At 39.3% G+C, this 25,519-nt stretch overlaps 1 protein-coding gene across 4 annotated transcripts in view; it reads left to right on the top strand.

Moving 5' to 3' along the window:
• The window catches only part of Shld2 (shieldin complex subunit 2), a 94,519-nt gene that overhangs the window by 38,245 nt on the left and 30,755 nt on the right, over positions 1–25,519 (top strand). For 3 of the 4 annotated variants that reach the window (XM_041662332.1, XM_041662333.1, XM_041662331.1), the window contains 2 exons: positions 18,716–20,215; positions 23,799–23,906. In XM_041662332.1, coding sequence (XP_041518266.1) covers positions 18,721–20,215; positions 23,799–23,906 — 1,603 coding nt within the window. In that variant the 5' untranslated portion in view covers positions 18,716–18,720. Of the gene's footprint in view, positions 1–13,810; positions 13,941–18,715; positions 20,216–23,798; positions 23,907–25,519 lie in introns of those variants that run through there. The other variant, XM_041662330.1, reaches the window with a different exon arrangement.

Here is a 25,519-nt window from a genome sequence, read left to right as displayed (position 1 = left end):
GACATTTGGTTCAGCTCTTAGATATCTTTTATTTAAAACAATTTTCTCATATTTTTTTATTACATGCTAACCTAAAAAATTATTTACTTATATTTTTATTCGTGTGTGTGTGTAAGTCAGAAGATAACATGTAGGAGTCTGTTCTGTGGTCTTATCATGTGGGTCCCAAGGATCAAACTCAGGTTGTTGGGCTCAATGGCAAGCACCTATACCTCGTGGTTCTTAACTGTCCTAATGCTGCGACCCTTTAATACAATTCCTCATCTTGTGCTGACCCCTAAACTATAAAACTATTCTTTTTGTTAATTCATAACTGTAATTTTGCTACTGTTATGAATCATTATATAAATATTTTTGGACACAGAGTTTGCCAAAGGGGTCACAACCCACAGGTTGAGAAGTGCTGCTCTCAGTCATCTTTTTGGCCCTTGCCTCTTTTTTATTAAAGGAACTAGGCCAGTTGCTTGTAGAACAGTCTCTGTGTGCTGGTAACATGTTCTTTTATTCCTTATATTTCCAATAAAGTGAATTGATGAAGTTAGCTTTTATTTTTATTCTGTTAACCTTTATTACTTTGAGAAGGGCCTCACTATGTTACTCAGGTTGGCTGTGGACTCCTGGGATCCTGCATCAGGCTCTCAAGCAGCTATGGCTATTGGTATGTGTGCTATCCTGCTCAGCTCTTTTATCTGTCTGTCTACCTGTCTGTCTGAGACAGAGTCTCTGTGTAGCCTTAGCTGTACTCCACCTCAACATACAGATCAGGCTGGCTTTGAACTTAATAGAGCTCTCCCCGCTAGGATTAAATGCAGTGCTACCATCCTAGCTTTGTTTTTATTTTATTTTTGGTTTTTCGAGACAGGGTTTCTCTGTGTAGCCCTGGCTGTCCTGGAACTAGCTCTGTAGACCAGGCTGGCCTCGACTCACCTGCCTCTGCCTCCTGAGTGCTGGAATTAAAGGCATGCACTGCCACTGTCGGCTTTTGTTTTTATTTTAAGTAAGCCCACAAACTCAAGTTGGTTTTAGATTTTGTATAAACATTTAAGTAAGTTTATGGGTTAAGTTGCATTTTCCCTATTAGACAGTTGGTAGGCAACTTTTCAACTGGGATTGTCAACTGTTTTATAGGTATTAAAGAACTGGAAGTTTACTTTCTAAGCATATGATAATTCTTCTGTCTAGGAAATTTTCTTTTTTTATTATTTTTCCTTTCTTATTAACAATTGAGCTTGAATGCCAAGAAGTCTGTGGTCCTCTACTTCCAAAGACCTAGCATAAATGCCTGCAGAAATAATATTTGTGTAAGGTTGCCCCAACTGAAGTGACAAAGTACTATGAACTGGGGTGACTTAAACAAGAGATATAATATCTTACAGCTCTGGGAACCAAAATTCTAAAATAGGTGTTGATACATCAGTGATGAGACAAGATTTGTTCCAGTATTAGTTGGTTTATTGTTTTCCTTATTTATATGTGAGGTCAGAGGACAGCTTTCAGATATCAGTTCTCCCCTTTCACCATGTGTTTTCCTTGGGTCAAACTCAAGTCATTAACTTGGTGACAAATGCCTTTACTTGCTGAGCCGTCTTACTGGCCCAAGTTTTTATTTATTTTGAAACAGGGTCTCACACTGTATCCTAGGTGGCCTAGAACTTATCATGGCGCACGAACTGCTTTATAACTTGTGGATGTCCTCCTGCCTAGGTTTTTAAGTCCTGAGATTATAGATGTGAGCCATCATGCCTATATTTTCAATGTATTTTTGACTTACTTTATCTTCAGTTTAGACAATTCATCAAGACATAGCCCCATTGTAAATCAAGAAGCATTTCCATCATTGTATGGCATTTCATTTGTATTTTAATAAATAAAGCTTGCCTGAACGTCAGAGAGTAAAATAGCCATCCTGTTCAGCCTTACAGATCAGGCAGTCGACACACACCTTTAATCCCAGTAGCCACACTAGTTTGCTATAGAAACAGGGTGGTAGTGGTGCACGCTTTTAATCTTAACACTAGGGAGGAATATAAGACAGAAGAAGACTCAGTCTCAGTCTCATTCTGAAATTTTTGGAGGCAAGATTGCCATTTCGGACTGAGGTAGAGGTAAGAGCCAGTGGCTGGCTGTTTTGCTTTTCTGACCTTCAGGTTGAACCCCAATATCTGTCTCTGGGTTTTTTATTATTTGTGCTACACATCATTCTACACCATATAAGAGTTAAGGAGAATCCAGGTGCAATGGTACATGCCTTTAATCTCACCTCTTGGGAGGCAGACACATGCAAATTTCTGTGAGTTTAAGGCCAGCCTGTCTACATGTCAAGGTGTAGGTCATCCAGGGCTGTGTAAAACAAAACAAAACAAAAACCAAGCAAGCTAAATATAAAGGAGAATTCAAGAGAGAAAGAAAGAAACAAAAAATGAAGCATTAATAACTATTATAATTTGACCAAACAGTGGTAGCACAAACCTTTAAGCCCAGCACTCAAGATGCAGAGGCAGGAGGATCTCTGTGAGTTTGAGGCCAGCCTAGTCTACAGAGCGAGTTCCAGGACAAACTCCACAGCTACATAGAGAAACTCTGTCTCAAAAAACCAAAAACCAACCAACCAAACAAACAAAAAACAAAAAAATGCTAAAAAAACCAAACCCACAAAACAAACAAAAACCTACTATAATTCTTTACTTTGTAAATGACATGATTATACCATTAAAAAATCAATTTACAGTAATTTAGCAGTTTGTATACAAACACATAATATAGTTCTCTATAGTAGCGATGAACACTTTGTAAATTAATTCAATTTACACTGTCATTGAAATACCAAATGCTAGGGCTGGAGAGATGGCTCGGTGGTCAAGAGCACTAGAGGACGTGAGTCCAATTCCCAGCACCCACATGAAAGCTCACAACGGTCTGTAAACTCCAGTTCCAGGGAATCTGATATCTTCACACCAGCACATAAATTAAAGTTAAATTATTAAAAAATACCAAATGCCTATAAATAAGTCTAAAATATGCTTTCAACACTGAACCATATAAAGCATTGCAAGTAAATTTCAAAAATAATCTATAAAAGGTAACCTAGTTAGTGATGGATTAGAAAAGTCAGTATTGTTAAAATGGAGTTTTCTTTAGTGTTCTGTAGAGGCAGTGAGATTTTATTAACATCTCAGTAGAATTTGCTTGGAGAAATAGACAAGCTACTTCTGTAAATTTTTGAAATGTAAAGGACTAGCAAGAACTCAAACCACTTAAAAGGACAGTGTTTGGAGACCTTTTTTTTTTCTGAAGCTAGTATTTTCTTTATGCCATTCTAAATAAAACTGTGTGCTCTTGGGCAAAGAGTAGACATAGTTCACAAACATTGCTCAGTCTTGATGTAGGTGGATCTTCTATCTATCTGTTGCTTTCATTGCTTAATTAATAAAACTGCTTGGCCTGATAGGTCTGAACATAGGTAGGCGGGAAAGACAGAACAGAATGCTGGGAGGAAGAAGGAAGTGAGGCAGACGCCATGATTTTCCTACCTGAGATGGACACAAGTTAGGATCTTTCCCAGTAAGCCACCACCTCGTGGTGCTACACACATTAATAGAAATGGGTTTATCAAGATGTAAGAGTTAGCCAGTAAGAGGCTAGAGCTAATGGGCCAGGCAGTGTTTAAATGAATACAGTTTGTGTGTTGTTATTTCAGGTGTAAAGCTAGGCTTGTGGGAGCCGGGCGGGACAAAAAGCAGGCCTGCTCGCCTCATCGCTACACAGTCCAGTCCAATGGGAGAAATATAATGTCATGTGGGTTCGGCTGTGGGAAGCAGTGAGCTTGCTCTTCCACCTACTACACAGACAGAAAGTCCAGCAATAAAATGTAAACACCAAAGCTATCAAATCTTTATAATTTTGTCTTGCTGCATATCACAAGTTCCCCAAGACTTAGTGGTTAAAGACTTATTTGTTTATTACTTGATAGGTGTTATGTGAAGAATTCAGGAGGTGTTTTACTAGCCAAGGGTCTCCTTCAGGGTGCAGTCAAGTTCTCTGAAGGCAGGACGGTGTTGGAGAATTTCTCTAAGGTGACTCGTGTCCCATAGCTGTTGGCAAGCTGCCTTGGCACATACAAGCTCTTAGCAGAATGCAGTTCTTTACCTCTTGAATCTGTTGGTAGGCCTGCCTGAAGACAGCCTTGGATCCAAGAATGAGAACTAGGAGGAAGATAGAATGCTCTTTACACATTCTGTTGCCTAGGCTAGGCTTAAACTCCAAGGGACGATGGAGGCTAGTTGTCACAGTAGTCTAGCATGTGTGTGGGGCCAAGGACCTCAACTCCAGTTCTCATGCTTGCATGGTAAGCACTTCACCTACTGAGAGTCTCCCACCCCCGCTCTGATTTTTTTAAAAGTGATTACTTTTATTTTTCACGCCCAAGGTTTTTGTTTATTTGTTCTCTCAGAAATCCCCATGTCACAGCAGATCAAGTCACTCGATCTCCACTCACTGGTGACAATACCAACACTGGCCTTTGCAGTCCCCCTGATCTTCATTGTGCTCTTTTGTTCCTTCTGCTGTTTTCTGGAGGTCTTTTTCTTCTCATAAAGGCCATGTTGTCTTGCATCTGTGTTTAGTCTCCTTCTTTGCATAGTATAAAGAATCATGGGTCGTGCTGGAGCCTGTCGTCTTGCCACCACCAAGTGGTTGAATCTGGATACAAAGATGACATCTGGTATGGTTTTGTGTATTTTGTCTAGCTTTTTCCAAATTTTTGGTTCTGATACTGTTGCCTTCCCAGGGTGAAGGACAGGACATCAGTGTTCAGTTATTTCTCCTGAAGTAGGAGGTAAGTCAGGAGCTTCCTGTTCTATTACTGTTCATGATGGTGGCAGTCCCTGAACTGCCAAGGAGGAGAAACAAAATGGGTGATTACTTCTAGCTATAAAGTTTCCTTGTCTGTATCCCAGAGGTTCTGGTAGGTTGTCTTATCTTCAGTTGATTCTAGGAATTTAAAATTTTCTTATCTGATTTCCTTAATGATCTACTATTTTATTTATTTATTGATTTGGTTCTACTTTGTAGCCTTGACCCATTTGGAAGTCACAAAGATCCACTTGCTTTTGCCTCCTGAGTGCTGGCACTAAAGGCATGTGTCACCACAACTAGTGCTGGCACTAAAGGCATGTGTCACCACAACTAGCCTCCACTGATCTTTGAAAAGGTTTATTTTGCTATTGATTTCTAGTTTTATTTTACCATGATCTGAAAAGATGCAGGGGATTATATTAATTGTTTTATATTTATAAGAGGTTTTTTCATAGCTCATTGTGTGGTCAGTTCTTTTTTTTTAAATACTTATTTATTTATTATGCATACAATATTCTGTCCAGACCTCATTACAGATGGTTGTCAGCCACCATGTGGTTGCTAGGAATTGAACTCAGGACCTTTGGAAGAGCAGGCAATGCTCTTAACCGCTGAGCCATCTCTCCAGCCCCCCTGTGTGGTCAGTTCTTAAGATGGTTCCATGTCCACTGAGATGAATATATGTTCCCTGTCTGCTGAGTGTAACGTTCTATAGATATCTGTTAAATCTAGTTGATCCATGGTGTAATTTAGCTTTAGTATTGCTTTGCTGATTTTGTGTTGGAAGATGGCTCTAGATGTGACTGGAGTGCTGAGTCCCCAGTCTTTCTTGTAAGGACCTGTGTGGTCTTTTACGCCATTCAGTATTTATGAAATTTGGGCCCTCAAGATTCGATGTATAAGTTTTATAATATGCATACCCTCCTAGTGAAATTTTCCATTTATTAATATGTAGAGGCACTCTATCTCTACTGACTAGTTACGGATTGAAGACTGTTTGATCAGATACAGGAATTGCTGTCTCAGCTTGTTTATGGCTTCCATTTCTTGGCACTGTGGTTTCTAACCATTGACTCAGTTTCAATGCTTCTCTTAGTTAAGTGAGTTTCTTTGAGACAACAAATCTCTGGATCTTATTTAATAATCCAGTTAGTTTAGCCTGCCTTTTCATTGGTGCCTTAAGTTTCTTTATAGTGGAGGTTATAAGTGAGAAGGATTTGCTGGTGGGAAGGGTTCTGTTGTTTGTTGTTCTGGTTGGCTAGTTTATCAGTAGTTCTTCCTCTTCTGGTAAGTAGATGTTTGCTATGTTGGTCATGAGTGATTCATTCCCAGTTCTCCCATGACAGTTCTTCCGTTGTTTTCATGAAATACATTCTTTCTGTGTTCTTGTGTATGAAACTTTATTCTGCTGTGTATGGTATTCCCTTAAGTTTCTAGAACCAGGTGTGGTGGCGCACACCTTTAATCCCAGAACTGGGGAGGCAGAGGCAGACAGATCTCTGGGAGTTCATGACCAGTCTCGCCTACATAGTGAATTCCAGGCCAGCTAGGGCGAGATAGTTGAAATTTTTTTGCAGTTCTGGGATTGTCATTAATTGACTTAACTTGTACTTGTATTAGAATGACTTTATTTTTTGTTTTTGTTTTTTGAGTCAGCGTTTCTCCGTAGCTTTAGAGGCTGTCCTGGAACTAGCTCTTGTAGACCAGACTGGCCTATAACTCTCAGAGATCTGCGTGCCTCTGCCTCTCGAGTGCTCGGATTAAATGTGTGAGCCACCGCCACCCGGTTTAGAATGACTTTGCTTGTCCATTAATTTTAAAAGATTTTTTTTTCTGGTTATAACAATCTTGATTGACAATTATTTTCTTTTAGGGTTTGGAATATATTATTCCATACGTCCCTGGCCTTTAGAGTTGCTGATGACAGAGCTAAGTCTTTTGATAGTCTGTCTCTATGATAGTCTGGTAGGTTTGTCCTTTACTACCTACTGTCTGTCTCTATGTTAGTAGGTATTGTCTTTTCCTATTGTTGACATTGTTTCTTTGTTTTGTATTTTTGATATCTGAGCTGTGCTGTATCATTGAGAGTCTCTTCTAGTCAGGTCTGTTTGGTGTTATAATTGCTTCCTATATATGACTGTCTTTTTCTTTCTCTAGGTTTGGAAAATTCGCTGCTATAATTATATTGGATAGACTATGTGCCCAGCTCCTTCTAGCCCATGGATTCTTAGGTTCAGTCTTCTGGATATATAGATTTCTTGGAAGCTTTGGTCTTATTTATTCCTTTTTTTTCTTTCTATATGTCTCTGTGTCTTGACCTTGTCTACCATTTCTGAGATCTGTTTTTCTGCTGGTCTTATCTATTGGTGATACTTTCTGCTGTGCTTTTTATCTGATTAGTTGATTCTTTCATTACTATAATTCTGTTAAGATATTTAAATAATAATGGAATACTAATTGAACTAATGTTGACTTATGCCTAAAATTAGAAAATCTTAAGACACACATAAGAATTAATAGAATAGGAAAGAGAATTTGACTGTTTGGCAATTAAAATTTAGAAAGGTCTGCAAAGAAGCAGTGTATGGTGGAGTAAGCTGAAAAAGAATAAATACAAATTGCCATTGATACTTTTTAAGAAGTGTTTAGCATCCTTAACCATCAGGCAAATATAAAACTATTTGGGGATTCCATTTCACCCCAGCCAGTGGCTCTCATCAAGAAAACAAATGCTGGTGAGGATATGATAAGGAAGAAGCCTTATGCATTGTTAGTGGGTGTGTAAACCCATGTGGACACTATGGAAGTAAGTGTGACGGTGTCTCAGAAAGATAAAATTACAACTTCCATAACACACACACACATACACACACACACCCCATTCCGGGACGTCCGCCACAAAGACTCTATGTCCTGGGACTGGAGTTGCAGCTCAGCTAATAGAGTGCCTAACATGCATAAAACCCTGGGATCAATATCTAGTACTAAATAAACCAGGCATTTGCCTGTAATCCTACACTCTGTGGGTGGAGGAGAAAGGGCTAGAAGCTCAATCATCCTTGGCTACATGGCAAAGTTCAGGACCAGGCTGAGTTGCATGAGTCACAGTTTTATCAACAGACTTTCCTATCCCACCGTAGAGATGCTTGCACATCCATGTTTATTGGTGCTCTTTTTACAACAGCAAAGAAATGGAATCAGCCTTAGTGTCCCAAGATTCTTTTGTATTGCTTGCTGGGAGTTGAACCAAAGGCTTTAGCATCCTAAGCAATTTATCCCGATCCATAGTCCTAGCTGTAGCCTGGATTTCCAGCAATAAATGAATGGATAATGAAAATGTGTTATATACACACTGTGGAATTTTATTCAGCTATAAACAAAAGAGAAAACAGGAAATTTGTAGGAAAATTGGTAGTCCTGGCAATATTACATTGAAGGAGGTTACCCAGTCTCAGATAAATACTTTTATTCTCTCTTATATACAGATCCTATTTTCTAATAGTTTATATATATGCACACATATATAGATATACATATATGTATCTGTGTGTCAAGTGTGGGGAATGGTCAGAAATCTAGAAGGGTGTTTTAATAATTGGAGCGGCGGGGCTGCGTCCCTGGCACCCCCGCCGCCTACACGGCTAGCTTTAGCTTATGCCCCGAAATAATTACACGGAAACTGTATTCTTTTAAACACCGCTTGGCCCTTAGTTTCAGCCTCTTAACCCATTTCTATTAATCTATGTAGCACCATGAGGTGCACTTACCAGGGAGATTCTAGCCTACGTCTGTCTGGAGTGGAAGAATCATGGCGACTCCTTGACTCAGCTTCTTTCTCCCAGCATTCTGTTCTGTTTACTCCTCCCACCTATGTTTTAACCTATGAGGACCAAGCAGTTTCTTTATTGCTTAACCAATGAAATCAACAGATTGATATATGACACTCCCACATCACTTCCCCTTTTTCTGTTTAAACAAAAAAAGGAAGGCTTTAACTTTAACATAGCAAAATTACATATAGCAAAACAGTTATAAAGCAAGAATTACAGTTACAATATTTATATCTATTTTATCTTTTATCATAACTAAGGAAAACTATAACTATCTATTCATTCTTCAACTCCATCAAAGACTCCAGAAGGATATAATACTACCTAAGTAAACAAGAAATAAGAAAACTCTAGAAATGACAGAGACATCTCGCTGCCTGGACAGTCACCCAAAGTTCTTTTGTATTGTTGGGGCATCCATCTTCAGCCTTCAGGCCCAAAGTATCCAGCAGACATTTTCATCAAGCAGGAAATTCCAAAGACAGTTCAGTCACTTTCTGCTGTGTCCTGCAGAATGTCTCGCAGACTCTTTCATGAGTCAGGAACCCCGAAAGACCATCTCACCTTTAGGCAAGTTCAGCAGTCCTCTTTCTGCAGGTTCTCTTTGTCCAGTTTATGCAACAGTCCAGGCAAGAGCAGTTTCTTGCCCAAATGACTATCAAACTCCATAACGATCCTCTTCAATGCCCATCTTCCTCTTGAAGTAGATTGGTGCCACCAGGAGCAGACATGTCTCATTGTCATGAAAAGTCCTAAGTTATTAAAATATTTTAAATGCCATATTCTGTAGCCTTTGAGAGATATGAAGAATGCCTATCTGAAATATATCTCTATATATCTAGAAAATCTAAGTAACATGACTACAAACTTGACTATTATTTATGATTATCCATCAACAACGTATATTTCCTAATTATACATTACATTTTAAAAATGAACTACACAATCACACCTTATTCAAGATCGAAAATACATATACATATAACAAAATTGACCTTAAAATCCATACCAATGCAAATTATTCATACCTATATCATATCCCCCTTTAAATGTAAAAGAACATTTATAAACAATATTTTGGGAACATGGGCGCAGTTTTTTCTCTCCAAACTGCTTTCTGCTGAATGGGGGCGTCGTTAATTAGGTCTTTCATGGTATAACCTGTGTGCTAGTTTCATCTCAGTTGGCAGTTGAGCGAAGCAATTTTCTGAAGATGTTCACAGCAACCTTTCAGGAGGGCGTGGTCTATCATACCAAATTTTAATAGAAGAAATCCACAGGGTCTGGTCCTCTGTGAAAACAAAAGAAGACCCTCTCCAAAGCATCATATTCTTAAACCCAAATTTTGAAATCGTAATACCCTTATATACATTTTGGTTTAGCTTGGCAGCCCATGTAATGAAATGTCTCTCTGTACTTAGTTTTTTTACAGTCAAAAATTTTAAAGAAAGCACAATGTACATAATCCATACTCTCTGTGAATTTTCCATTTTTACATGGCTTATTTTTTTTTATTTCTTTTAATCTCTTAACTATCTGTACTCTGTCTCTTTAAAGACTTTACCTTTTTTTTTAAACCATTAACTTTATTCTCTATATTCTTTTTCTTCTCTCTCTCAAGCCTATGTACATTCATCCAACAGTGTGGTCTTTTATGTCTGAATCTGTTTTATTGTGAATCTATAACATTTTTTTTACTATCCAGGAGCATTTCTTAAAATGTTAAGCAGTGCCTAAAAACTTAAGTTGCACCATGTACAGGTAATACGGTAATAAGGTACAGCCTATTTCCTGCCCAGTCTAAACCTTAACTGCGCTGTTTTCATGGTAATTACGGTAGTTCCTGCCTGAGACCAGCACAGTTCAGCATGGCGGAGCTGAGCAGCTCCTGCCTCAAAGCCATTTGGTGCCTCTGAGCCACACACAGTTCCAGGCACACAGCAGTCCACATTGCCATCAACCAAGCTGTAGAGCTTTACTCCAAATGCTCCATTCAAAAGCTCTGTCTCCCACAGGGGCCAGACAGAGATCGCAATGGCGGCACAGCCCAGAAAGTGGCGGTTTAAAACTGCAGCTTTTTTCCTGTTGCGGCTGCTGAGTCAGGAAATTCTCTCTGCAGCACGCCACCCACAAGCCACAAAAAAAAAAAAACTGTGTTAAACTCTCTCTCTCCTTTTTAAAGCCCTCTCAGGTTTTTAAGTGGAATTAGGCCCCACGTTGGGCGCCACTCTGTTATAATAATTGGAGCGGCGGGGCTGCGTCCCTGGCACTCCCGCCGCCTACACGGCTAGCTTTAGCTTATGCCCCGAAATAATTACACGGAAACTGTATTCTTTTAAACACCGCTTGGCCCTTAGTTTCAGCCTCTTAACCCATTTCTATTAATCTATGTAGCACCACGAGGTGCACTTAGCAGGGAGATTCTAGCCTACGTCTGTCTGGAGTGGAAGAATCATGGCGACTCCTTGACTCAGCTTCTTTCTCCCAGCATTCTGTTCTGTTTACTCCTCCCACCTATGTTTTAACCTATGAGGACCAAGCAGTTTCTTTATTGCTTAACCAATGAAATCAACAGATTGATATATGACACTCCCACATCAGAAGGGCACCTAATAGATGGGGGAAAAAGAGGTTTTAAAGGCGACGAATGGCCAGGGTGGTAGAACACATACATGTGATATAAAAGTACACGGGAACTACTAGGGCAGAAGAGACTATTGGGGAGATGGGGGAGAGTGTGCATGCGTCAGAATAAAGTATGAGCATATCATAAAGAAATGCAGTACTCTGTGTGCTAATTAAAAATGAACACGAGTTCTGGAAGAGGGTCTACATCTTAATTGTTTTATTAGCTCTAACTCTGATGAATTTGATGGTTGGTAAGTCCATAAAAATATATTTGATGGTAAAAATATAAAATTCAGTGTGTAGCTCCACAGCTTCCATTCCAAATGGTTACTGTACTCTATAGAAGTTCATTGAGTTTTATAGTCTCTGGGTTTGCATAATTACTGTGTATGTTCTCTTTATCTGCAGTTTTTTAATAATAAAATTTAAAATTAAAAAATAAATAAATAAAAAGGGCTGGGATGTAGCTCAGTTGGTAAAGCATTTGCCTAGCACACATGAAGCCCTGGGTTCCAGTATAAAATTGAGAATGCTGTTATATACCTGTCTCATCTCAGCACAGAGAACTAGAGGCTTGGTTGTCCTCAGCTAACCAATATATATAGGGATTTCTAGGCCAGCCTGTGCTCCACGAGACCCTGTCTCAAAAAAAAAAAAAAAAAAAAAGAGGAGACTTATTACTTTGTGTAGTAAATAAAAACTATGTTTAGGATAGCATTAAGAATGTGCCAGGAGATTATGAATTGACATAAGAGGGAGCCATATATGTATCAAAGCAGTAAAAAAAATTCATTTTTATTAGAACAAAAAAACTTGAAGGAAATACAACTTGTTGAATACAACTTGTTGGGTATGTCACCAATTATGTATGAATGTAGTTTACTAGATTTAAGACCATAGAAGGCTATTATTAATTATTGTGTGCCATCTCACAACACCGTGAAGTGGGAATGTTTATTCTCAATGAACGAAGAAACAATTCTCAACTGACAGATAGAGAAGCTTAACGTTATTATGGATGTTAAGACTATAGAAATAGAATAGTAGAGTGAACCCAATGTGGCTGTCACCTGGCTTTAGCACTTGACAGTTTCAGAGCAGGAGGGGTTTGAATTTATCCCTGCCTCATTCCAAAACTGATGCTTCAGTTACAGTCCCCTCCCTACATTGTTTGTTCATTGATATTATTGTGCAATCTTATTATTGCTTGGTGTTTGGGGGAGTAGACATGAAAAACCTTCATAATGGCTATGGCACATTGTAATTGTGAGATTTTCTGGTTATTTATGTGTTAGAGAAAATAGTTTCTTTTAATCACATGGGGTTTTTCAGAAGCGTTTCTTTAGTTGTAGTGTGGCAGAGACAAAACCTGCTGCAGCAGTTCATCCTGTTTTATAAATCACAGACACTTCCATCAGACTCTGACCACTCTACAGATAAAGACCGCGGTGTGTTAGTCTTTCTGACTGGTGGCCTTCTGCAGATTGAGAAACTGTGTAATTATTAACTGTGGTAATGGATATGTACTTGCTGGTTTCCCCTGGTATCTTAATGAGCTTTAACCCTCTGAGTACAGCTAAAACGTAGCCTAGAGTCGTTGAAACTTATCATTTACTGAGGACAGTTAGTACACATGCCAGTCCTCACCACTGTCCACCCCCACTCATGTGCTCATCATTTCTGTAACTTATACTGTTTGGTAGCATCATCCCTCGGTATAATTTTAAAATTTGTGTTTTTGTGTGTTTGTGTGTGTGGACACATGCCATGGCATGCGGAGTTCAAAGGACAACTTTCGGAAGTTGGTTCCTTTTTTCCATTGTGAGGTCCAAAGATTGAATTTGGGCCATTGTCAGGCTTGCTCAGTGAGTACTTTCATCTCCTAAGCCATCTCACTGGCCATCTTATAATTACTCAGTTTTAAATAATCAAGGCCGTTTTCTAGCTAATTCTTAAAGAGTGAAAGTCCCACACTTAGGGTATTTGTTGAGACAAATAAATAAAGGCATAGTGAAATAACTGTAATATACAAATAGCCATGTGTTTTATATAATCTTGATTCATCCCAGACCTTTCTGGATCTGGAAGGTTTCTCTGAGGTATCAAAACTGTATTACCCCCGTGTGTACCACCGTCTGTCCCTGCTTTGAAGGGAAGGAGGGCTTTGGATTTTGATTCTTCTGTGATTCTGTCAAATGTAGTAATGCTACAGATATGATTAGGTCTGACCCTGAGGAAGGGTTAGTTCAGTGCAAGCTCAGAAAACATGAGTGGGTATGTGGCAGTGAAATGAACAGGCTTGGATGCAGTTCTGTGCAGTCATGTAAAATAACAAGACAGCTTAAGAAAGAACAGAAAGGAAAAGAAAATTCACATCAGTGGAAGAACTGGTTGGGAAAGAGCCGTGTTCTGAAACTCAGGAACAGAGTGTCTCACGGTTCGGTACTGTGAGTACTCATTTGGCAATTTGGACTTTGTTATTGTCTTATGATGATCTTTATAGAGATAGGAAGTGAGAGTCGGATTTCAAGATACTGAGAAAATGCTACGTGAGGACACAGAACGTGGGAATGTTTTATATTCTTTCTGTACATCTTGGAGACAGCCTACAGCCAGCCTGGCCCTTGGGTAAGCCAACTAAGACAGTTTTCTGGGCCCTGTGTTGGTTTGGGGAGTGGAGATGATTCCGAGCTGTACTTCACTTTTTTTTGAACATTATTAAACTTTGTAATTAATCATATTCCTAAGAGCCTATGGAAAACACAGTTAATAGGCAGCTCCATCCTCATTGTGCTGACCTACACTGCCCTTTCTATTGACATCCTGCTTTTAATTCTGTGTGATCTCTCTCTGATGATCATTACTTTATCTTTGCAATGATACTATAAACCCCTTAAACTCCCTTATGTTGATTTTCCAGTGCCTAGCATAATGCCTGGCAAGTAATTTTGACTATTAAATAATTTAATATGTGCCTGTCTTTTAAACCCCAAAGCAGTTGTAATTTGTGGCCTTACAGAATATGAAAGTAGAGTGTTTGAGGAAAGGGGTGATCAGTAGTTTCAAATGGCAATTGGGGAGGATTGAAACTGACCTTTGATCGGTCTACTGGAAGGTTCTCCACACTGAGGGCATTGGAGCAAAATTGTAATAGGAGACAGATTTAAGTGGAAAATGATTTAAGGAAAAATGAGGACAAAGGAGCAACATAGAACTTTTCTCTTTCCTTTAAAAGACTCAGGGCTAAAGGGAAGAAACATTGGAGAAGAATGCCCACAGGTTCACCAGCAGGGAGTTTATTAGCAATGGTCTTGCTTTATGCCTTGATTCGCTGTGAGTATTTCCTCTTCCTCTAGATAGCATTTTGAAGGGTTTTGCAGTACTATTTGGGGCCTCCTTGTGGTGAATCTAATTAATGGCATATAACTTAAAAGAACCTAATATACCAGTTATTGCACATGAAGGTTATTTTATGAAGGTTAAATGAAGGTGAGCTGTGTGATTGATACATGAATACTCAGTTCTTTGCTTTCCAGTGAATTGTAATGTGACACCTAAAATCGCTTTACCTTTCTCCTCACGGTATTTCACTATTACAGGCTGTAAGTTATCTGAAAATTTTAGTCTATATAGCTCCTAATTATTTTCTTAAACACATTTTTTTTTAAAAAGGTTCATTGTGTGTGTGTGTGTGTGTGTGTGTACACACCAGAAGGTGTGGGATGCTCAGGAGGATCCCATGGAAGTAGAGTTAGCTTGTGATTAGCCACCTGATATGGATGTTGGGAACAAAACTTGGGTCCCCTGAAAGAGTAATACGCACTCTTAACCACTGAACCATCTCTCCAGACCCTTAACTGATAAACTTCAATAGCTGCTGCCATTGTTCTCAACTTTCATATTAAGTGTTAGCAATGGGCCTGTTGTTCTTTATTCTTGGAACATTGTATTCTGCCTGAAGGCTGTGAAAGAATGCCTGAATGACCAAATGAAAAAGAACTGGCATTATGAAAATAGTACATATTAGTCATATATCATAAAAAATTAAACACAGAAGTATTTAAAACAATCATCTATAATCTTGGTCCCTCATGATCTTTTTGAGAGAGAATCTAGCTTTTATAGCCCTAGGCTCTGTCCTCAAACTTAGGAGGGCCCTGATGCTTTTGTCTCCAAAGTACTAAGATACAACTGTGTTTCATATATATATATATATATATATATATATATATATATATATATGTATATATATATATATATATGTACACACACACACACACCTAAGCCTTCTTGATTCTTTTTTAAAAATATTTTTAAAGGTTTTTTTGAAACAGGGTTTCCTCTTTCCTCTGTACAACAGTCCTTGTTGTCCTGAAACTGTCTGTGTAGACAAGGCTGGCCTTGAACTCACAGAGATCTACCTGGCTCTGCCTCCCTGGTGCTGGGATTAAAGGTTTTGTTTGTGCTACTATGCTTGGCTAAGTTATATATCTTTCCTCCTCCTCCTCCCTCTTTCTCTTCTTTTTCCTCTTCTTCTTCCTTCTCCTCTTCCTCCTCCTCCTCCTTCTTTCCCTTTCTCTTCCTTCCCCCTTCCCCACCCTTTCCCCATTCCCCTCCCTTCCCCATTCCCCTCCCTTCTCCTTTCCCTTCTCTTCCTTTCTTTCTTGTTTTTTTTTTCTTTTTCTTTTTCTAGACAGAGTTTCTTTATATAGCCCGAACTGTTCTGGAACTCACTGTATAGACCAGGCTGACCTCAAACTCAGAGATCCACCTGCCTCTGCCTCCCAAGTACTGGGATTAAAAGCATGTGCCACCACTGCCCAGCTAAGTTATATATTCTAAATGTTAGTTTTTCCATTAAAATTTATGTGTTTAGAAGATGCATTTGTATTGACGTGGCTCTCTTAAATTCAGTGAGAAACTCTGCCAAAAAAAAAAAAAGAGTAAAGGGATCAGTAGAGAATACTCAGTGTCTTTTCTGGCCTCTTCGTGTGCTTCTGTACACACACACACGCGTGCACTCATACTTGTGAGAGCTCAGCAATAATATCAGGAAACTAGGAGAGAATAGAGACTCCATGGAATTATATTGGTAAATGTGAGAGCAATCAGTAATATTGTTGTATGCAATCAGTAATACCTGCTGTATGTGAGGACTGGGTAAGAGATATAAAAGTTATTTCAAAAGGGATTGTGCAGGCAGGAACAGGATTGCTAGGACCCACTTGGGGATTAACGGCAGTGAATTTCAAACAAGACCACTGTTTAGGTAATCATCCCTACCCCATCCCCTAGTTTGTAGTCAGAGTACATGAGGTCAAAAGTACCTCAGGCCTTTGCCTCCATATTATTGTACTAATCAATGCTTTTCAGTGAGTAATAGGAATATATCTGTTTAATTAAAGTCAGTTATGAGCAAGTGGTAAGTTGAAATGTTTCTTTACCAACCAGTAGGGTGTTTGCTCATATTTCCTTACTTCAAGTACCATAGTTTATAGAAAAAAAGTGGTTGTCTTTTATTTGTTTCCTTTTTTTTGTTGTTGTTTTTAGATTTTTGAGATAGAGTTTCTCTGTGTAACAGTCCTGGAACTTACTTTGTAGACCATGCTGGCCTTGAATTTACAGAGATCCTGCTGCCTCTGCCTCCCAAGTGCTGGGATTAAAGGTGTGTGCCACAACTGCCCGGCTAGTGAAAAAAGTTTTTAAATGATGATGAGTTTCTTTTTATGTATTACATAGTTATTACCATCAATTTGGGTTTGTTTGTATTATAGAAAAGATGAAGCTGGGCATAGTGATGCACACTTATAAACCCAGAAGGTTAGGATTCAAGGACATCCTTGGATGTATAACAAGTTCAGGACCAGCCTAGACTACATAAGACCCTCCTCCACATGACGGCACATGCTTTTGATCCTGGTACTCGGGAGGCAGAAGCAGGCAGATCTCTGTGAGTTTGAGGCCAGCTTGGTCTACAGACTGAGTTCCAGGACAGTCAAGGCTACACAGAAACCCTATCTCGAAAAACAAACAAATGAACAAAAACAAAACAACAAACTAACTTGTTTTTTGCCTTTCAGTTTGTGCCTTCTATTGATTATGAGATTGAGTTCAGAGGAGGTTCAAAACTTAACTGAGAGAGTCTATTGAGTTAAGAAGACAGATATTTATGGATAATATGATACAATTAAATAAATGACTGCCCTTTAAAGCTAAGTTGTTATTTAATTGGGACAGGATTTGACAACACAAGAAACACATATTCTAAAAATGTACTTGTTTGATGCTTAGCTTTGTGTCTCTATCTTACAATTAAATTTTAATATTAGATTTATTAGTTATTATTATGTGAGTGTGTGGTATGTATATGTGAATATAAGTCTAGGTGTCCCATGGTAGAGGTCAGAGGACAACTTTGGGAGTCACTTCTCCCTTCCCAACATGGTTTCCGAGATTGAACTCAGGTTGTCAGGCTTGCATAGTAAGCACCTTACACTGAACCAGCTTATTGGCCCTTCTCTCAGTCTTTAACTGAAGACTGTAGGTGGAAGTTTCTATCTTGCCTGGTCCCACTGACGTTCAGCCCCAAAGAAACACAGGGGCTTATGTTGATTATAAAGTATTTGGCCTATTAGCTCAGGCTTATTATTAACTAGCTCTTTGTTTGTTTGTTTGTTTTTCGAGACAGGGTTTCTCTGGGGTTTTGGAGCCTGTCCTGGAACTAGCTCTTGTAGACCAGGCTGGTCTCGAACTCACAGAGATCCGCCTGCCTCTGCCTCCCAAGTGCTGGGATTAAAGGCGTGCGCCACCACCGCCCGGCTATTAACTAGCTCTTACAACTTAAATTAACCTATAATTCTTGTCTCTGTTTAGCCACGTGGCTTGGTATCTCTCAAAAAGACATCTCATCTTGTTTCCTCTGCATCCAGGTGGTGACTGCATCTCTGCCTTTCCTCTTCCCAGAATTCTCCTAGTCTGGTTGTCCTGCTTATGCTTCCTGCCTGGCTACTGGCCAATCAGCATTTTGTTAAACTAATATGAGTAGCAAATCTTTACAGTGTACAAGAGCATTATCCCACAGCAGAAGATTTTCTTTTGATTTTCTTTTCTTTGTTTTAAAGACAGAGTTGCTTTGTGTAACCCTTTGGCTGTCTTAGAAGTCGTTCTGTAGACAAGGCTGGCCTTGAACTCACAGAGATCTGCCTCCCTCTGCTTCGCAAGTGCTGGGATTAAAGCTGTGTTCCACTACCAACTTTCTGATTTTTCTGTAATTTCTTATTTATTGATTTTATAATTATATTGGCATACCAAACTAAATGACATGTTTTTGGTTAATAGTTTGTTTTCATCATATTAGGTAGAAGACTACTAATAAATTAATTTTGAAATTTTTATTTTATCAGAAATTATGAGTCAATCTCAAGTTCACATTTTTTGGGGTGCTCCAATTGCTCCACTGAAAATGGCGATATCACAGGGAACAACTTCCACTACCAACGCCTGGGAACAAATCCAGCTTTTGTATAAACAGCAGTCTTTACATCTGAAGGCTGAAAACCAGGAGCTTGAAAATCTGAAAGACTACCAAATCCCAGAAACTGCTGCCCTTCCAAATGTTCTTAGTGGTCACCTTTTAACAACTCATGTGACTAGGTCTGTGCAGATGGAAGATGGCTTCATCTGTTCTGCTTCTGAAACTCAGAGTATGGAGTCCCAGAAGGCTCACCCCTCAGGCCGGAGTGATATACCTGATGAGCAGATATGTGAGTTTAAGGACAGAGTTCAGCATTTACCTGAAGAAGAAAAGCTTCATTGTGACGCTAAGAAGATTATAGATGAGCAGTCCAGAAGCCAGTCAGATCCCTGTGCTGAGGACTTTCAAGCAGATGTGTTTGCATTAGATCATAAGTGCACAGCTGGATTGGATTTGGACTGTACTGAACAGATTGACACAGGGCCGGGTGCTGTGAGAACAAAGCCTGTGCCAACTGAACATGAAGGGCAGAGTCAGGAGGTCTTTTCCTCTGACACGAAGCGTGAGTCAGAGTCTGAGGGGGCAGCTGGGACGGCCTCAGGCCAGAAAATATCTACAGACACAGAGTTTCTCAGTGTAATGTCCTCCAGCCAGCGTGCTCTTCTAGCTCACGGGAATAATACAGGGCAAGACTGTCTAAATAAAGGGACTGTAAACATGGAGATGGAGCCTACAGGATGTCCAGAAGGAAGGCGAGCTGAAGATAATCTTGTTAAGCCCAGAGAAGATTCTGAAGAAGGATCTGAAAGTGAGCAAAGCCAGGCATATTCCCTGGAACTTTTTAGTCCTGCTTGTCCCGAATCAGAAAGCAGTCACGTTCACAGAAACCCTGGAAAAAGTCTTGAAGATAATAGAAGCTCGCAAAATCTTTGTAGTACTGAAGAAAACCTGCCAGCAAAGGAGGTGTGCATCGAGTTGTGTAGCTCAGGGATGCTGCGCTCTCAACTAAGTGCCTTCTGCCAGTGTGCCGCAACAGGAAGCCGGTCCTCTAAAGATATTTCCCACCATTCCAAAGCTCTTTCAGAAGTCCATCAAGTGTCCAAGAAGCCAAGGATGAATTCTAATACAAGAGAGTCAGCCAAAACAGTGCCCCGCAGGATCATGTCTGAATTTAAGGCCATTAAAAAGATATCATTAATAAAAAATTGTGACTCTAAAAGTCAGAAGTATAATTGCTTAGTCATGGTGCTAACCCCATGTCATGTGAAGGAAATAAGTGTAAAATCTGGACCACATTCTGGCTCTAAAGTACCATTAGCAACAATTGTAGTAATCGATCAATCAGAAATGAAGAGGAGAGTTGTTCTGTGGAGGACTGCAGCATTTTGGGCACTTACAGTGTTTCCTGGGGACATAATTTTACTTACAGGTAAGGCCATTAAGTATAGTGGCAGCTTGCTTTGTAAAGCTGTGGTTTTTGTTTCTTGTCTCCCAGGGTTCTTTCCTTGCCATCTGCCTACACTGGGTGTGACTGACCCTTTGTAGTATGTGTTGCTCTCCTTACTGCTTCCTGGGGCTATAGTTCCCTTCTTTGGTCTGTGCTGCCTTCCGCTTCCCTGGTTGTTTCTCATAATCATCCATCATGTGATAGTTTAAGTCCTCTCATGGGGCTCCTTTTTGCTATTTTGTTTATTTCGAGACAGAATTTCTCTGTAACCCTGGCTGTCCTGGAAGGGTGGACCAGATTGACCTTAAACTCATTAATCTGACCTGCCTTTAGAGCACTGGGCTTAAAAGCGTGTACCACCCCCGCCAGGCTTCTTTTTGCTGTTTAAGGCTCTATTTATGTGTCTTATTAACTCCGTTGCTTTATTAGCAGTATTTTTATGAAAGGACAGTATTTCTGCCACATCACTCCAGTAATGCTGTATACATTAAACTCTTACTGAAGGAACAGGCACAGATGTTGATGGACTTTTGTTTGTGTTTTTTGCGACAATCTCCACCAGCCCAGGCTGACCTTAAATTTGCTATTATATTCAGATGAGGATGACTTTGCATTCTTGCTCTTCCTGACTGCTCGCCAAATGTTGGAATTTTTAGAGTATTAAAGAAGTTAGGTTTTCCCAATAGTAAAGTGGTGACTGACTGGACCAGCACCTAGGTCACAATTTAAACAAGGCCATCTTATTTCAAGGTCACTCACTGATAAGTAGAAACAGTCCTGCTACCTCTGTTTTTTTTCCATATCATCCATACATTGTTTGTAAATAGTTAACATCAAGTAACTGCTGGAATTTATTTAACATTTTTCTATTGTAGGACAGTTAGATTATTATTTTTAAAGGTTTTTTTTTTCTTTTTTATTTCAAGACAGGGTTTCATTGTGTAGCCCTGACTGTCCTGGAACTTCCTCTATAGACCAGGCTGGCCTTGAATTCAGAGATCCAGCTGCCTCTGCCTCCCAAGTGCAAGGATTAAAAGCATGTGCCACCATGCCCTGCTCTCTTTTTTATTTTTTGACTCAGAGTCTTATTCTGTAACCCAAACTGGTCTCAAATTCATGACAGTTCTTCTGCTTCTGCTTCCTGAGTACTGGGATTATAGGCATGTTACTGTACCTGGTGAAACTATTTTGTTTCACTTTTACCCTAAGAACCTTGGGCCACACCATGCTAGCCAACCACTCTACCTTTAAATTACATCCCTAGCCAATCATGATCTTATTTGTAGTAATACATGAACATGATATTTGGTGTATCTGACATATGAGTAATATAGCCACCAACATGAAATGAAAAGCTGTTTGGAAATATCTAAAACAGCTAGCTGGTCATGGTAGTGGATGCCTTTGATTCCAGCACTCAGGAGGTAGAGTCAGTCAGAACTCTGTGAGTTCAAAGCCAGCCTGGTTTACATAGGGAGTTTCAGGACAGCCAGAGCTATATAATGAGACCCTGCCTCAAATATATATATGTATATGTGTGTGTGTGTGTGTGTGTGTTTATTCCAAGGTGAACATGTGGTAGTTTGAATAGTTTGACTATTCTGTGTCTAAAACCCATCTGTAATGTAACTGGCTTCACAGTGAAGTCCTGCATTGGTTAGTATTTTTATCCACTTAACACAAACTAGAGTTATCACAGAAGAGGGAACTTTAGTTCAGAAAATGCCCCCATCTGATTGGCCTATAGGTAAACATGTGGGGCATTTTGTTGATCAAGGGTTGTTGTGGAAGGACCCAGCCCTTTGTGGGTGGTGCCATTACTGATCAGGTGGTCCTGAGTTGTATAAAAAAGCAGACTGAACAAGGAATGGAGAGTAAGCTATGGAGAGCAGACCAGGAAGCAGTATTTCTCCTGGTCTCTGCTTCAGTTTCTGCCCCCAGATTTCTGTACTAAGTTTCTGCCATGACTTCCCTCAGTGAAAATTGTAAGTTTCCTTCCCTAGGTTGCTTTTGTCATGGTCTTCATCATAACAGTAGGAATCAAATATAGAAAAGTTCTTAGAAAGAAATACAACCATAAGTTGTTGAAACCGTTAGTTGAAATACAACTTCTTCTAGCAGATCATTACAAGCAGGAAATCTGTGGTTGCCAACACCTACAGTTCCCACTCAACGAGCAATGATGGTTGAATTTCACTTTCAGCTGCTGGACCTGCCATAGTGTCTGTAATTCATTGGTTTTGAATCAGACACATATTGCAGAATAAGCTGGAATCCAGACATCTTGTCTCTGTAGTTCAGCCATTGTCTTTTTTTGTTTGTTCTTCTTTAGCTTTAAAAATCCCTGGGTCTGATTTTCAAATTTTTCCAGAATTGTAGAATAGCATACTACTATTGGCAAGGAAGTAGAAGATGAATGAAAAGTTAACATCATTACCTTAACAGAACAACATATTACATATAGAAATTGGGTGCCAAGTCTATTGTAAAAGACAATGTATTGAAAGATAAAAAAAGGACTGAAAAAAGTTGTGGGCCAAACCCACCATACAGTAGCTCTTTAATGAGACAAGAGTCAACATTTAGTCCGGCTGTAAGCCCAACCAGCCAAATAAGTAGGAAAGGAGTTCCTAGCATTATTTTCTGACAAAATTCTTTATTAATTTTGAGCTTTCTAAGGAAAGATAGTTGTATCCTTTTGCTTGCTTTGCTGTTTGTTATTCTCATGCTTTTCCTTCTTTTCCAAATCAAATACTTAACTCCTCCTGATATTCTGGGCATTGGTGTTAGCTCTAGCTTCCAGAAGACTAATGACTGTGGTGTTGGGTACTTCTCGGTGCAGGGCAGTGCTTTTGTGGGACTTGTCATCATATGGCTAAAGGATAAATGGCCTGGTCTTGTGGTCCAGTGCAATAGTGTTGAATTCAGGTCTCCTCCAAGTTTATCCACAGTGGAACCTTTTGAACCTGAATAAACCAATTCTGTTTTTGATGGCAGCCCACTGGAAGAGTGTAGCATTTTCTTTGCTTGCCCTGTATATAGCTTGCTGGCACAAATTCTCAGTAGTGTGTGTATATTCTATATTATCTAGGCTTGACTATGTTCATATGTTGTGGTTCCACCCAATAAGTTCTTCATATCCATGGTTTAGTGGTGTTGGGACTTGATTTCCTTTGGGTAGAAAAAGGGGCATGCTTCAGTATGTCTCTGATGCTGGTAGTCTGCCATTTTGTTATGAAATCATTTCTACTGCTGCATACTGGGAGAAAGTTGTAGGGATTAGGATGGGAAAATTGAGCTCAGTTGAGGGCAGTGTGAATTCAACTTCCTCCTCTGTCTTGGACCAGGTGACTCCCGACTTGTTCATGCCTTATAGGCAAGGGTCTAGGTTCAGAGTTTAAGTTTGCTGTTTTATCATTTTTTGCCATAAGAACTCGAGTTGCCTGGTGTATAAGATGTGTACATAATGTTTTGCCATGACTAGTTACTACTGTGTGCTTGATAAGTGAACCACAGTCTAAAGGAACTCATGGTGTGACGGGATTTTGTTGTGTTCTATTTTCAGATGTCACTGTTTATGAGGATCAATGGGTTGGTGAGACAGTACTCCAATCAACATTTACCAGTCAGTTAGTAAATCTTGGAAGTTATTCGCATGTCCGACCTGAAAAATGTAAGATATATTTTGAATATCCTGCATTTAGGATGCTTTTAATTCATGACTTTTTGACTTTAGGATGGTACAAAACTGGTATGAACATACTTTGGGTTTTGATCTTTTCTGGACTAATGATGCTGCCAGAGGCAGAAAGCCAAGGGTCACAGTCAGCCATCTGATTATAAGGTGAGCTGCCGAGACTTCACATTGTGCTGTGTTGCTGTGTGGGGACAGATGGTAGACTAGGTATATCTAATACATTTTGGATATATCTTTGATATATGGTGGGGTCATTGGAATGTTACCTCATTATAAATCCACTGGAAGTCTGCAAGCAAATATTTTAGGAAAGATTCGAGTAAAACTGGCTTTTATGTTTTCTAAACATTTTCATGTTTTCATGAAATTGTAGCTCATTTTTATTTTTGCATTACTAAGATTGAACATAGGGCCCCACCTGATGCTAAACCTGTGCTCTACCCTTAGCCTTTAAAAAAGAATTGAAAATAGAACTTTAAAAGACGATTATGGTAGGGATAAGAAGGGGCCCCAGCCTCAGATGGCAGCTATGTGCCTAGAAGAGAGAGAGAAAGATGAACTTGTATATTGTTGATCACATAAGTATTGGGGCTTTTGTTTCATTTTCTTTTTAGGGAGTCTACAAAGTGGTGGGTTTTAGTATTTAATGAGTTATCTCTGAGATACTGTCTACAGAAAAATGTAGATAGACAAAAGAAAACATTTTTCTCAGTCATTCTACAGACTTTTGAAGCTTACCTGTGTAATATCACCCTCTGAGTCTTTGAGATAATTAAAAATCCTCTGGGACTCATAGTCAGACAAAGTAGTTTGAAACCTTTTCTATCATTGCTTAGAAAAGCTGGCTTCCTTCCTGGTGACCATCGCATGCACAGTAGTCACTCCTCTCAGTGCTGAATGGTGTTCCGCTACGTTCATACACTGCTGTTCTTAGTCACTTGTTGAATGGTGTTCCGCTACGTTCATACACTGCTGTTCTTAGTCACTTGTTGAATGGTGTTCCGCTACGTTCATACACTGCTGTTCTTAGTCACTTGTTGAATGGTGTTCCGCTACGTTCATACACTGCTGTCCTCTTAGTCACTTGTTGAGGAATATTTGAGTTATTTCCTGTGAGGGTTTTAAGAGTTTTTGTGTGAACATAAATGTGCATTTCTGTGACTCAATTTCTAGGGTTTAATTGCTGGATTGTATTCCAGAAGCATACCATAGTTTTATGAGAAATTACCAAACTATTTTCCATTGTGGCTACATTATTTTATAGTCCTTCCATGGACCAGGGTATAGCACACTGGTAAAGATCTTGTCTACTCTATGTAAGACTTTGATTTCTAGCATCTCAAAATACATAAATAAATGAATAAATAAATAAGTCATGTGGGATATCAATACTTGAAATCATATTTGGGAAGCTAATGCAAAATATTATAAAGTTGAGGCTAGCCTAGGCAATGATACTTATCAAAAAAGTAAATAAAATCAGAGACTCTGGGTTGATCCCCAACACTGCAAAATAAATAAAATAAAAATAGCCACTTAGTAGGAACATATTACAACTTTATTGGCATATTAGAATATCTGTAAGAAAA

This window comes from Microtus oregoni, unplaced genomic scaffold, assembly GCF_018167655.1.
Source record: "Microtus oregoni isolate MIOR12 unplaced genomic scaffold, Mior012 000013F_ref0000133, whole genome shotgun sequence".
NCBI classification, from domain to species: Eukaryota; Metazoa; Chordata; class Mammalia; order Rodentia; family Cricetidae; genus Microtus; species Microtus oregoni.
This window is presented reverse-complemented; position numbering and strand designations above follow the sequence as displayed.